Source organism: Peromyscus maniculatus, chromosome 3, assembly GCF_049852395.1.
Source record: "Peromyscus maniculatus bairdii isolate BWxNUB_F1_BW_parent chromosome 3, HU_Pman_BW_mat_3.1, whole genome shotgun sequence".
Classification (NCBI taxonomy): Eukaryota; Metazoa; Chordata; class Mammalia; order Rodentia; family Cricetidae; genus Peromyscus; species Peromyscus maniculatus.
Genome location: NC_134854.1, coordinates 88595649 through 88610647, shown reverse-complemented (window position 1 = coordinate 88610647; position 14999 = coordinate 88595649). Strand labels below are relative to the sequence as shown.

Genomic DNA, 14999 nt, shown 5'->3' with positions numbered 1-14999 from the left:
CTCAGCCAACTCCAAGAAGAGATCTGGTCCCTGTAGGGTTGTCCTCACTTGTAGCATAGGGACCAGGGCTTTGTACCCACAATCGATCTGTTGTTGAGTGTGCACTATCCCAGAGAAGAAACATATGCTTTTCTCCTTGGGAAATTTAGGAGGCAGACAGCTGCTGGGATGAGGACCTCTGTGAATGGGGATCTAGTATGTAGCACAGTGATTCCTCTGAGTTGAATGTAAGTAAACGAAGTCCTAATGACAGTATTGGTGTCACAGGGCAAATGCTTCAGTGGAACTCTTCAAGCAACTCTCCTTTCAAGAAAGAATACTCACAAACGGTGCGCATACCTCATCTCAGCCATATTCCACACTGAAACACTTTTTATAAGGGCTTAACCAAAGGAAGTTATTTTTGTTGGTCCTCTGAACCCAGATGGAGTGCATTTGGAGCCTTGACATTCACAAAGTCTTCAAAGGTAGCATGCTGTATTAGTTTTCATTGCTGTGGAACATAGCTGAGAAAATGCAAAAGGAAGAAAGGCTTGTTTGAACTTCAGAACATGGTTGGGCAACTCAATCACATGTTGGGGATCAAGGCTATCACTTGTTGGCTTCTGGGAAACAGAGAGATACAGAGAGGAAAAGACTAGAGATACGATACAGTTCTTCAGAGACAGGCCCTCAGCAATTCACTTTTTCTGATCATTCCTGGCTTCCAGAGCTCCCATCCCACCTAATAGCCTGTAAAATTGTGAATTCATCAATCGATTGTTCATTGATTAAGCCAGAACCTTCATGATCTAAATGCCTCCCCAAAACTCTACTCTGAACATTGCAGTGGGGACCAAGCCTTCAGCATACCAGCTTTGGGGAAAAATATTGTATATTCAAACTATACAAGCCAATACAAGGATGTTGGTTCCTAAATGGGATCTGATCACATGTCTAAGTCTGGGCTGATATAACAAACTACTATCAAATGAGGAGCTTAAGCAGAGAGTGTTTATTTCACACAGGCCTATAGGCTGTAAGTTCAAGATCAGAATGTCATTATGGTCAGATTCTGATGGAGGGTCCCTTTCTTGTTTTACAGACAAATGTTATATATTTACATGGAAGTATGAGAAATCTCTGGTTTCTCTGCCTCCCTTATATAGGGCTATTGTCATTCGGGAGTACTCTCCCTGCATTACCTAGTTACCTCCTAGTCATCTTTGTATTGCTAGAATAAAAATATCTGACATAATTAACTTCTAAAAAGAAAGGTTTATTTTGGCCCATGGTTTGAAGGTTCTAGTCCCAAATGAGGTAGACTTATTTCTCTCTGCCTCTGTTGAGATGAGGTGCCAGACAGTCACAGCCAAGATAGTGTGATAGATAGCAAAATATTCAGATCATGAACTAGAGGATGGCGGGGAAAGAATACTGTTTGGGGTCCCATTAACTCCTTTGTGGATGGCGGGGAAAGAATACTGTTTGGGGTCCCATTAACTCCTTTGTAGATGCAGCCTCATTACCAAGGACCTCACATAATGTCCTACTGCCTCAAAGTCCACAGAACCTCCCAATCCCAATAATAGGGATTGAGCCGTTGGGGCCTTTAATCCAGTTAATAGCATCTGGATACTATAACACTGGGTATTCAAAATATGAATTTAGGAGGCACATAAACATGTTGAAGAACTATTCATTTGGCAACATAATGATGTATATCCAGAACAGAAAACTTACTCAAACTCTAAAATTATGCACGTATTTATGGCTGTGAAAATATATTTCTCAGATCTTCTACTGTGGGAAACTATGGTGTGACACTATTCCTGGGAAGATACACACAAATATATTCACCCTGTGCAGGAACCTGATGACAGACCAAATCAACAATACCACTGAAGTCCAACTTAACAAACCAAAGAGTTTCATCAGGGCTACATACAGGAATATAGGTGAAGAGTTACTTATAAGAGCAGGGATGATGTAAATGTAGCTGCATCACCTAAAAGCCCACCATAGCCAGGATGAAAACTCATGAAAGCTGCATGACATAAAGGCAGCTCATAAGGCTTAAAAATCTCTCCCAGGGAGCTCAGCTGCTCTGAGCATTCCTTTAGCAGTCCTTGATGCTAATAGAATCTTGAGGAAGGAAGTCCTTTGCTGTGGGATGGTCTGTATGTCAAATCTGTTGCTCTGATGTCAAATCTGTTGCTCTGATTGGTCAATAAATAAAACACTGATGGCCAGGCAAGAAGTATAGGTGGGACTAACAGAGAGGAGAAGTAAGGGAACAGGAAGGGAAAGAGAGACACTACCAGTTGCTGCCATGACAGCAGCATGTGAAGACACTGGTAAGCCACGAGCCACATGGGAATGGATTAATTTAAGCTATAAGAACAGTTAGCAAGAAGCCTGCCATGGCCATACAGTTTGTAAGCAATATAAGTCTCTGTGTTTACTTGGTTGGGTCTGAGCAGCTGTGGGACTGGCAGGTAACAGAGGTTTGTCCTGACTGTGGGCAAAGCAGGAAAACCCTAGCTACAGTCCTTGTGTAGCTGGTCAATTTCAAGGACTTCCTGAGCCTTTCTAAATTTTATTTTTAAAGTCTTATTTTTAGATTTATTTATTTATTTACTTTTGTGTATGAGTGCTTTGCCTGCATGTACATAGGCACCACATGCATGTCTGTTATTTGCAGAGAAAGGGGTGTCAGGTGCCCTGGAACTAGAATTATAGATGATTGTGAATCACTATGTGGTTAGTGTAAACCTAGACCCTCTGTAAAAGTAACCAATGCTATGCTCTTAACCACTAAGCCATTGATCCAGATCCAGGAACTTCCTGAATATTAAGGGGCCTCCATTAGAACTTCTTGGGTCTTGAAGAGCTTCAGAGGAAATTGCTACATGACAGGAGCATGACCAGCACATAATGTCTGCCCCTGACCTGGGCTTTCCCCAAGAGAGAGGAACAAGGTAATACTTCCCCCAGGCTATGGCTACCTAATGACTAAGCATGATGTGAAAGGCAGTGGATGCCCATCTCTGCAAGATACAGAGTTCTTCTAATGAGCAATTTACGGTCCTGGAATTCCCTGTCTCCATTGCCTTCCCAGAACTATTTTAAACCTTGAATCTCCTCTTACCCAGTCTTCTCTTCTTTAAGCAATGTCAGATCTCATCGTGACCACCTTGGATTATTGTTATTTCTGCATCCTTCTCAAATTTTTCCATTCAGTGAGTATTCAGTATGTCTGACTCTGTCTTGACATATGCATCACAGAGAGCCTGAACTTCCACTGGCTTGGTATCTGGCTCACTAACAGGCTCATGCTTTCTTGTACAACCCAAGACTACCCCCTGAGGGATGATGGTACCATCCACAGTGGGTTGGGCCCTCTTACATCAATTAGTAATCAAGACAGTCCTCCACAGACATATCCACAAACCAGTGTTATCTAGGCAAATTCTTAACTGGGATTTTTCTCTCAGATGAGTCTTGGCTGTCAAGTTAATAATTAACACTAATTTGTACAGCCACTTAAGAGCTCAGGGGAGACCAGCAGGCACTTTTGTTTATGACAAAGGTGCAGAAACATGAAGCTTAGGCTGATCCACAGCCCTGCTGGCCACAGTGGAGAAAGCAGAGATGTGGTTAGAAGCAGCCAAGAAGCCAAGAGTGACACCTAGGTTCCTTCTCAAAGTCACACTCTTCTGATTGGATTTGGTCCCTTAAACCGGATGGATATTCTCTCTCTCTTGCTCTCATGCATGCACTTTTTTTTTTTTTTTGTAAATTGGGACTAAAATATTTATCACTTTTTTTAAACTGATCTCATCTCCCCCGCCCCCCAAAGGCTTGTCTTGAACTCCTGGGTTCAAATTATTTCTCCAGCCTCAGTTTCCCAAGTATCTATTTTTAACTACTTGTAAGCATGGACTAAAGCAATGTTGACTTTGGTCTATACAAACCCATACTTAATCTGCCCATTTCATGCTGGTTACTTGGCTGTCAATTTGTTCATTTGACTGAAATTAAATTCCTGGATTTAAAGTATTCTAAGAATTCAGCTGGGGGCTGGAGAGATGGCTCAGAGGTTAAGAGCACTGACTGCTCTTCCAGAGGTCCTGAGTTCAATTCCCAGCAACCAAATGGTGGCTCACAACCACCTAATGAGATCTGGTGTGCTCTTCTAGTATGCAGGCATACATGCAGATGGAATACTGTATATATAATAAATAAATAAATAAATCTTTAAAAAAAAAAAGAATTCAGCTGTCTAATTTTCCACTGATCAAAGTGTTGGTGGCCAAAGATCTAGAATGTTGAATTTGATCTACTTTTACCTTCAGATCTCTTTATTTTAGCCTTAAAATTGTACAATAATTACTCTGGAAACTGAAGCAGGAGGATTTCAAGTCTGAGGATGGCCTGGACTACATAGCAAGTTCCAGGTCACCCCTTACTATCTCTCAAGGCCTATCACCAAAGAAAACAACAAAACCTAAATCCTGAAACTTTGTGATATATAGAACTTCCCATTTTTTTCAAAAATGAGTCAATTAATTTCCAAGTAATCTTTTTACACACAGTTAATTCTAAAAAGTTGTCTTGACTTGCATATTTTGCTTATAACAAATAGGTAAAATTTTCCATTAAAGCTACCAACAGCAATAAAAGTAAATTATACTAAATATCATTAATAACTCTTTACAACTTGTTCTTTGAATCATTAAAGCTAAGCATCTATTTTTCAACTTCATTTTAGAGTTATTTTTCAATATATGTGTGCATTAGTTGTGGTTCTCTAAGGAACAGAACTGATAGAATGAACTAATGTGCATCTATATTTTAGTAAGGGATTTATCAGAGCACCTTACAGGCTGTGGCCAAGTATTCCTACAGTGACTCTCTCCTTATGGAAAAGCCAAGAATCCAGTAGTTGTTCAGTTCTCAATACTAGATGTGTGAACAGTCCCAATCTGGTGCTGGAGTCCCAGGAATGTCCTAGAGAGCTGCCAGTTTTCAGTCCACATTGGAATCCTGAAGAAGTAAGTTCTAATACCAGTAAAGGAATGGGTCAGGATAGATGGACTTGCCAGTGAGAATGAGGACAAGTAGACAGAAAGCACAAGCTTCCTTCTTTTATATTCTCTTATTTGGACTGCCACCAGAAAGTATGGCCCAGATTTAAAGTATATCATCTAACCTCAAATGGTCCAGATTTAGGGTAAATCTTCCCACCTCAAATAATACAAGAAAAATCCTTCACAAGTGTAACCAGCTGCTTCTGTTTTAGTTACTTCCGAATGCAGTCAAGTTGATAACAAAAGTTAGCCAGCATAATGTATGTCTCTGTGTGTTCACATGAATGCAGATGCACCTGGAGGCCAGAAGAGGGAGTTCAATCCCCTGGAGTTAGGGTAACAGGAAGTTGTGAGCTTCCTGGTTGGATGCTGGGACTGATCTTGGGTCCTCTGCAAGAGCAATATGAGCTCTTTATCACTGATCTACCCTCCATCCCCCAGGTTTGGTTTCTTGGCCATAGCCCAGAATTCTTGGATGTCATGAACATGCTCTTTTCTTCCCTATTGATGTTTGAGTGTAGTATTTTCTCAGCCTTGTTCTATATATCTAATAATCTCTCTTCTGCATGATCAAGTATATTAGTGATGTTTCTACTTCTAAGTTTGAGCCCAGTCAAAAATAACCCTTTAAGAATAACAAATAACTGATAAGACCTTGAATCTAATGGGGGAAAAAAGACTAAACATTAAAGGAAGAATTGTTTGTAGTTCTAATTCTGTCATGGATATTTTTGGTGGTGGATATGCATTTAAATATATTCACTAGTAAAAATGATGAATCCAGTGTGAAGCTCCACAGCTTCAGAATGACTACTGTAACTGTATAAAAGACCATTGAAATGTACATACTCTAGATCTGGTTAATTCTGTTGTATGGTGTTTATTTTTAAATTGTATTACCCTTAATGCATGTATTTAGTTTTGTTTATGCCATCAATGAGAAGGGGGGAAGGAGGAAGGAAGAAAGAGAGAAAGGAAGGAAGGAAGGAAGGAAGGAAGGAAGGAAGGAAGGAAGGGAGGGAGGGAGGAAGGAAAAGAAAGAGGGAGGGAGTAAGGAAAGAAAGAAAGAAAGAAGGAAAGAAAGAAAGAAAGAAAGAAGGAAGGAAGGAAGGAAGGAAGGAAGGAAGGAAGGAAGGAAGGAAGGAAGGAAGGAAGGAAGGAAAAGTGTTGGAGCAGCTTCCTTTTGGACCTTTGGAAATTAAAGATTGGCTGAGCATGGAAACCCAAGCAAAAGAATCAGTAGTTCAAAAGGGATCCTTAGCCTACATAACTAGGTTCACAAGATACCTTGCAACAAAATACTAGGAGAGGGCAGAGAAAGAAGTGGGGTAGGGAAGAGAAGGGAACCTTGGAGATTGGCAGGCATATACAGAGTTAGGGGATGGGGTGTTAACCAATTGAACTTGTGAACTAATTTCTTGGTGTTGTTGCTTTGATTCAGGATCTACTTTGTAGATCAAACTGCCCTTGAACTTACAGAAATCCTTCTGCCTCGGTTTCCTGAGTACTGGAAATACAGACCTGAGTCTTTCTTGTGATACATTCTGTACCCAGCAAGTGTTTGATGTCTGCAAGAACTGTCTTCATTTCAGTAGCTTTTCTTCTTTGCATACCAGTGGCCTCTACTGGCAACACTTAGCTTTGCAATCCATGAGCTGAACATAATACTACCTCTCTTCCCTAAGAGGACCTAGATCACATGATAGAGGACGGCTGATGCTCTAGCTGAGGAAGTGTCTTCCAGGTGCAGTAGGTGCAAAGTGAAGTACTGAAATCCCTATAGGCTGACCTGTTGTTATGCTTTCAAAATCTACTAAGCATTAATCACTCAGTTGGAGGGATGGGACAGCAAGATGTCTGCTGGAGCTTTGGAGTTCATGGGCTCTACAGCAATGAACCCCAGGCAGAGAGATGCTCCAGAAGTTGATCCATCTGCTGACATCAGGCTCCGGGATATCATAGTCCAAAATTATCCCCAACTAATGTCATCTGCTCCCCAACTCCTGTGTGTGTCACTGCCTGGGTTGAGCCTCCTTGCCTGTAGTCCCTGGCTTGTCTATTTTACTTTTTTATTTTATTTTTTTTAGAGCATGTTGTTCTACAGAAAAACTAGACAAACGTTCCATGTACTAAGTTTCCACACCTTTATCAGTGGGATAAATTTTTTTTAGAACTGATAAGCCTCTAGTGACAAGTCATTATCACACAGGGTCCCGGTTTATGATAAGGTGATGTGCATCTATGAGTTTGAATAAATATAGAATGACATGAGACCATCACTGTAGCATCATTAAGTGTAGTTTCATTACCTTAAAAATTCTCTGTGCTTAGCCCATTCATCTTTTTCTCCCTTCCACTTAATCCCTGACAGACACTGTGATGGTTTTGATATTGTTTGGTTGGTTTTCCATTTGTTTTCTTTTTCTCTATAATTTTTTATCTTCTGTAATGTCATGCAGGTGGAATCATACAGTATGTAGTCTTTCAAACTGGCTTCTTTTACCTAGTAACATTCATTTAAGCTTTCCCCTAAGTCTTTCTATGGCACCACAGCTCAGTTTTTTTCAACACTTAATAATAGTCTATTGTCTGTATGTGCTACAGTTTATCCATCCACCTACTGGACATAGTGGTGTGTCCAAGTTTGAGTAAATATGAATAATGTTATAAATTCCCATATGCTAGATTCTGTGTGCTTGTAGATTTTTATCTGCTCAGTAAATACCAAGAAACATAATTTCTGATTTTTATATAAGAATTTATAAGAGTCTGTTTAAATTTCAAAGCAGTTGTACTATTTTACATTTCCTACTAATTTTAATCTGTCTCTGTTTCTTAGAGTTCTTAAATGTCTTGGGGAATCAAGCAAAGTTGACCTTTAGTGTATACCTCACAGGAAGTGGGGTAAGCCAATCTTCTACTCTTTCCCTTTAACAGAGCTGAGGGAACCAAGGTGTCTAAAGTTGAAGCCCTGAGCTGCTGATTGGGGGTTGCATTACCTTTCAGATAAGTCAATAAATGGCTCTTTTTCCTCAGAAAATCTTCAGGTACCAGTTCACTTCTGTGATAACTAATAAGACAAAATATCTCCTCACTTATTTGAAGGATGAGTAAAAGTAAAAGTGTCCTTGATTTATTCAAAATTTATAAATAAGCCATGAACTTAGAAAAAATTATGTCAAAGAAATTTTAGGCTGCTAGGAATGAATCTAGTCCCTATACATGCTGAGTAAGCACTCCCAATGCTACTTTAATACTTTTTTATAAATTCATTGAAAATAGTTTGTTACCTCCTCAAATAATAGCTATGTCACTTAGTCTGTATGTTTCATAATTACTCAGAATTTCCAGTGTTGAAAGGTAGGTCAGGCTCAGACGGTGAGCTGTGCATCACATGGTGGTGAATGCTTACCCACTGGAGGATAGTAGGGCAGAAAAAAAGTTGAAAAAGGGATGCCTGCACCACAAACAAAAGTTGGAACAACAAAAATATAACATATCAGTGAGACTATATCAGCCCAAATAAACTAAGACGACTTTCAATAGCCTAATAGGGACAATGTGTTGATTGTGCTCAGGGGAAACTGGATATTTACACCCATTCCAAGCAAATAAATTTGCAGAACACCTCCATGTCTCCACTAAATTCTTACTGCTTTGCTTTTCTTCTGGCCCCAGTTGAGTCTTGGTAGCTCTCCCCCCATGGGAGGTGGCTTCATCGTTAATCAGTTCTCCACATAGTCATCCCCATTATCTTCTAAAGCTACATTGGTTAACGTTATTTCTTTACTTAGCAATATTTGACATCTCTTTTTTTGCCTTCAGAATGAAACTTAATTATTTAGCTAGGAATACAATACCAATTTCAGGCTGCTACTGACATGAAGTTCGATTGTTTGCTTATTTGTTTGTTTATTTTGTTTTGTTTTAGCATGGTGGGGTGCGGTAGGCAGGGAGGATCTTGCTATATGTCTTAGGCTGGACTCAAATTGGTGACCCTTCTGCTTCACACTCCCAAGGACTAGGATGACGGGCATGTACCGTCATGCTCACCTCTTCACTAACATACTTTCTGATGAAGCTCTCTGTTCTCTCGCCTTGGAGAAACAACTTGAAGGTCCTTAGACAGTCACCTGCACCTTCTGTTCTCCACACGTGAAGTGTTTCTCACACCTCCTTCACAGGTTATAAGGCTGTAACTAATGATTAACTCCTGGTCCATAGTCATTTCTTCAGCTTGGTCTTCAAATTTATATTATGTTCATATTTTCCACAGGCTCTCAGCTTGGCCATTTATTACAGTCACTCAGGAGGCTTTTTGTAAAAACCTCAGTGTCCAGATTTTGCCCACGGCAATTGCAATTTTACTGTCTGCAATGACTGCGAGCACAGCAATGTTTTAAATGTTCTCCCACAATGTGGGTGCTGGGAACCGAACTTAGGTCCTCTGGAAGAGCATCAAGCACTCTTCACAGGTAAACCACATTTCCAGACCCAAGCCTTGTTTTATTTTTGAAACAAGGTCTTAGTCAATTCCCCACACTATCTTTAAACATTTTGTAACCCAACTGCCCTTGAACTAGAGATCCTCAGCCTCCCAAACATTGGGGATTTAATGTAACTTTTCTTAATAAGCATAATTATACATATTCCCCAAATAAGCTGTAAATGAATCAGAGTCATGGCAAACATTTTACCTACTTAGCCATCTCCCCAGCTCTAAACTGATGATTCTTATTCAAAACTGTTTTTCCTAGTAGGAAAGGAATTTCTTATTTTCTTTCAGAGAATGGGAGGGTATATGTCCTTCTCTCACTCCAGTGACTATTTTGAGCCAAATAGGCTGGCAACATTATCACATTGCACCTGGTAAGGGCCCTGAAGTAAGTGAAAGCTTTTAATTGGAGACTTGCTTACATCTTCAGAGAGCTAGTTCACGATCTGTATGGCAGGAAGCACGGTGGCAGCCAGGCAGGCATGGTGCTGGAGCAGTAGTTGAGAGGTCCCATCTGAAGAGCAAGCTGGAGGGAGAGAGAGCAAGATTGTGCCTGGTGTGAGCTTCAGAAACCTCAACACTTAACCCCCAGTGGCACACCTTCTCCAAAACCACACCTTCCTAAACAGTCCACCAACTAGATGAGGAGCATTCAAGCCTATGGGCGCCGTTCTCATTCAAACCACCGGGAACCATAAGGAAAAACTCGAAGGGTTGTACATGAAGCAGTTACTCTATGACTTTGCGGAGGCTTCAAAGTTGGCTTCCCCTTCACCCACTTTCCCTTTGCCTTCCCTACAGGCGTGTCCTCACTTGTCTGTTCCCCTGCATTTGTTGAAAACTAAGGACTTACAGGGGTATAACCCCTGCTGCCCCCTTTACTCTTGTGAGGTGCCTCCTTTTCTGTGGCTGGGGGAGCATATCTTCCCTCCCTTCCACATCCCCTTCTCTGCTCTAAAATCCCATTTCTCATAATTTTGAAAGCTAAAATGTGTTGTTCTCTTACCCACCCTTGGCCCTCAGCAGCCAAAGGAAAGAGGAGGAGTGATGACCTAGAGAAATTCCAGCTTCTTGCTGGAGAAGTATGGCCTCCCTGTTAAGCCTCAACAAGCTTCAGTGTGTGGTTGGGGTTGGGGGGAAATGAATCTGGAAATGAGACAGACAGGAGAGAGTGGTACAACTTCCTCTTGAGTTGCCTCATGTTGCTATTATCTCTGAAGGAGCTGGGGGGGAGTAGAGGGTTACTCTCCAGTTCTCTTGACCTCATTATTCTCTCTTACTTTTGGTGCATGGTGCAGGTAGAAAAATAAGCTGCTACATGGATTGGTGTTTTTGTTTTTCTTTCTTTTTTTAATGTTTATTTGTTTTGAGACCAGGGCTCACTATGTAACCCTAGCTGGCCTAGAATTCCCTACATAGACCAGGCAGACCTTGAACTCATACAGATCTGCCTGCCCCTCCCTCCCAAGTGCTGGGATTAAAGGCATGTACAGCCATGCCCATTTGTTTGACTTCTTAAATAAGACAATATTTTCAATTAAGGTGAGGGAAAAAAGTATTGACGCAGCAGTTCACTTTCAGCAATCTGGGTTTTCCCAAATAGTGACATGAGAGCTAGTCATTATGAAATGGACACCGAGTTCCTCTTCAGGAAACGGAAATGTAGGTCAGGGCTCTGCTGACAATTTCCATTTGTCTCATAGGTAAAAATCTGAAGTGATCACTGACAGGCAGGCAGTGGGAAAGAAGACAGCGCAGCCATGAGGGCAGCTGCTTGGCCCTGAAGAAGGAAGGTGCTGCAAATGAGCAGAGAGGTAAAGAGACCTTAATCCCTGAAATACTGAAAGCCAGCTGCACTCTGCAAATGCACAGGCCAAAACTGCTTTCTCTCATGTGCTCTGTGATGCTTTTGTGCAATGCTACTGATGAAAGGTGAGTCTATTATACTGTCTGCCATCACACCAATTCTGATAACTAGGTGGTGAGCAGTGAAATTCTGATGAGGTGGTTCTACAGCTTGTACTGCCTTTTATAAAGATATGTTGTCTCAAATTAAGAAAGGGCTCTCCAAGTTCATAAACCACAAAAATATAATCATGTGTTTTATGCTGCTTGATGAGCCATGAGTTGTGTTTTGAAGTTCTTTAATAGGAAAACTCAGGCTTAACTAAATTGACAAAAACAAAATAATTGCTATTGAGTAACCAGCTTATTCCACAGCTAGACTGACAAGTGAAGAGCAAGGCCCAGGTGTAAACTGTGGACAGTGTCTTTCATCATACGTCTCTTCTGAGCCAGAGATGAAGGGCCCTCTGTAGCTTTGACTTGTCATAGTCTATTTAGTCTTTGCCTTGTTCCACTATTCCCACTGTGTGTCCTCTTTCTGTGAGAATTCTAAAACTTTCAGTGTTTCCCAACTTTTGTCCACCAAAGATTGGTCTTCCAGATCATGATGGGTGTGAACCGGTCACACATTAACTGTTCATCATCAGAAGTTACAGCAGATAGGGGAGCTGTCTGATGAGGGAAAATAGAGTTGGAGTAACTACATTTTAACAAAGATCTGATGACCTCCTAAGTGATGCTTGAAGGCAGACATTCCACTCTGATGCTCTGCTTATCTGCCTCTTCATGAAGCTCCTCACACAACACTGGCATCTCTCTGCCCTGTTTCAGTCATTCTGAATGAAAGAATCCTATTCAAGCCAATAATTATGAGAAATGTAATGCTAAGTGTCTCAGTAAAATGTTACAATATAAAGATTTTTCATATTTTTTCCAGAGAGAAATGAAAGGTTTCTTCCTCACTTGGGACATGAATCACCTCACACTTCAGTTGCATGTAGGAATAGCCCTCTATGTGCTCTTCAGATGGTGTCATGGAGGTATAGTATTTTGTGTGTCTCTATTTTCATTTAACAATAGAACATCGAATGATTATCATTTTCAAGCCATTGTGTCATAATATCTAAAAAATACAAAAATTATTGCACTGAGGAAAATTAATGTGGAATGGAACAAACTAAAAGTAATCCAACTTCCCTCCAAATGCAAGTTGTTTTCTGTTTTGCTTTGTTTTGTTTTTTCCCCAGATACCCCAGTTGACACTCCTCTGTCATTTATGAATGTTTCCACAAAGGAGGCCATCTTGAGATATTCTATTTGGGGATTATCATAACTGTCATGTAATTTATCCAAAGCTTGCATTTACTTAAATTCTGTGAACTACTTATTGATGATTACTATACAGTAAGCTCTCTGCTAGTTTTTAGTCCTTGTGAGACACCATTATTTTGCTGCTTTGCTTCTGTCTTATAATTCACATCAACATTAAAAAAAAAGTTCATTTGAGACTGCAGAATTTTAAGGAAGGCTGTGGTTGACATCTGGGAGTTTCTGTTGGGAACAGCTGTTTCCTGGGCAAGGGTACAGTTACAGAAAGACAATCAGTACCAACACAGGGTTCTGAACAGTGAGTGACATTTTTCAGACTAGGTGATTCATAATAGTGACAAACTTCTCCTTTTTTGTTTCTTTGGTTTGTTTGGTTTTTTGTTTGTTTTGCAGGGTGTTATTTGTTTGTTGTTAAATGTGAAATGTTTCACAAATGAGTAAGTCATCCTTGCTTGGGACCATGCTGACTTTCATTTTGCTCATCTACAGTTGTGGACACAGTTATGTTGGAGCTATAGGTGTAGATGTAAAAACTCACAGCAAGATGACTGGACACTTCAGAATCAGACCAACAGATTCCTTACAAGCTTTAGGAGAAAAGAAGCCAGTTGCTTGAAATGAGCAGACACTAAGTAGATTTCTGTTTATACATCCAAATGACGAGTGCACAGCAAGTGAAGTAAGAAGTGGTGCTAGACAGGGCCAGCACTGTCGTTCATTCTTCTATGACTATTTTAGTAGAATCCAAGTGACAACTGTCAAGGTTTTCACTAGAATGGTGTTACTCCATTTCAGTAGCTCTACTAGCCAAGTGCAGAGGCACACAGCTTAATCCTGATACTCAGGAGGCCGAGACAAGAGAGTTGCTGCAAGTTTGAGGCTAGAGTGGGCTACAGAGTGGAAGGACAACCTGGAACACATGGCGAAACTACTCCACCAAAAAAAAAATATATCATTAAATAAACAAATGGCTTTATAAAGATATAAAAGTATAATTACACATTTCTACAAAAAAAAGTTAAACATTTCTAACCAATCTAATAACCTTGTTTAAGAAATTCAATTAGTTGGGCAGGGTAGCTCATGTCTATATTATTCATCATCATGTAAGAGGCGGACAGGAAGATGGAAATGAGTTCAAAGTCAGCATAAGCTGCTTGCAAAGTGAGAGCCTATCTCAAGAAGAAGAAAGGAACTGTCAAGTCAACATGACCTAGTCTTTTATAGTCTGTGTTGTCTCCTCCTGATCAACAACTTGCCCCCATTATGCTCTGAAAAGCCATTTCTAAAACCCAGGACTTGTGACCAAATCTCTTGACACTTTTCTATGTATTCTAAAAATGGTTTCACAATGAGCATAGAGATATTTTTTCTAAAGTTGAATTATCAAACTTATTTAAAATACCAGATGTTTCCTTTATATATATAGTATATATATATATATATGTATATATATATATATATATATATATATATATATATATATATATATATATATAGAGAGAGAGAGAGAGAGAGAGAGAGAGAGAGAGAGAACTTCACAAATCTGTCTGTCATCCTTACTCTGGACCCATGCTGCTCTACTCAATATTGCCCCATTTCACCTCCACCTCCTCCTACCTTTTTTTTTTTTTACCTCTCCTCATCTTCTTCTTTCATTTATTTTTTTAAGATCAAGCCACAATTTGTACATCAGCCTTGAACTGGCTATGTGATACAGGCTGACCTCAAATTCTCCATCCTCCTGCTTCAGCCTCCCAAGTGCTAGGATTCTACTAATATGCTACCATGCCCTGGTAGGTATTTCTCTCTTTCTTTTTAAATATTTTTCACACTGATTCATCTGTTTGGGGAACAGAGCCTGTGCCGTGGCACAAGGACGAGGCCAGAGGACAATGTACTTCTCTCTTTCCACTATGTGAGACCCAAGGATCAAACTCATGTCTCCAAATTTGGTCGCCATCTCACCTGCTCTCATTCTTTGTTGTGCAGCCCAGGCTAGCTTAGATCTTATAATCTATGTAGCCCATGCTGGCCCTGAACTTGTAGTCATCCTCCCTCAGTCTCTTGAGTCCTGGGATTACAATAGTATAAGATTGCCCAGGTGGCCGGACAGTGGTGGCGCACGCCTTTAATCCCAGCACTCAGGAGGCAGAGGCAGGCGGATCTCTGTGAGTCTGAGGCCAGCCTGGGCTACCAAGTGAGTTCCGGAAAAGGCACAAAGCTACACAGAGAAACCCTGTCTCGAAAAACAGACA

At 40.5% G+C, this 14999-nt stretch overlaps 1 protein-coding gene across 1 annotated transcript in view; it reads left to right on the top strand.

The window, feature by feature from the left end:
* The first annotated feature begins 11274 nt into the window (after window positions 1–11274).
* Il23r (interleukin 23 receptor) overlaps window positions 11275–14999 on the top strand; it is a 63484-nt gene continuing 59759 nt past the window's right edge. Inside the window, exons 1-2 of the mRNA XM_042274659.2 lie at window positions 11275–11381; window positions 12350–12452. Of these exons, the coding sequence (XP_042130593.2) occupies window positions 11370–11381; window positions 12350–12452 (115 nt within the window). The 5' untranslated portion in view covers window positions 11275–11369. The remainder of the gene's footprint in view (window positions 11382–12349; window positions 12453–14999) is intronic.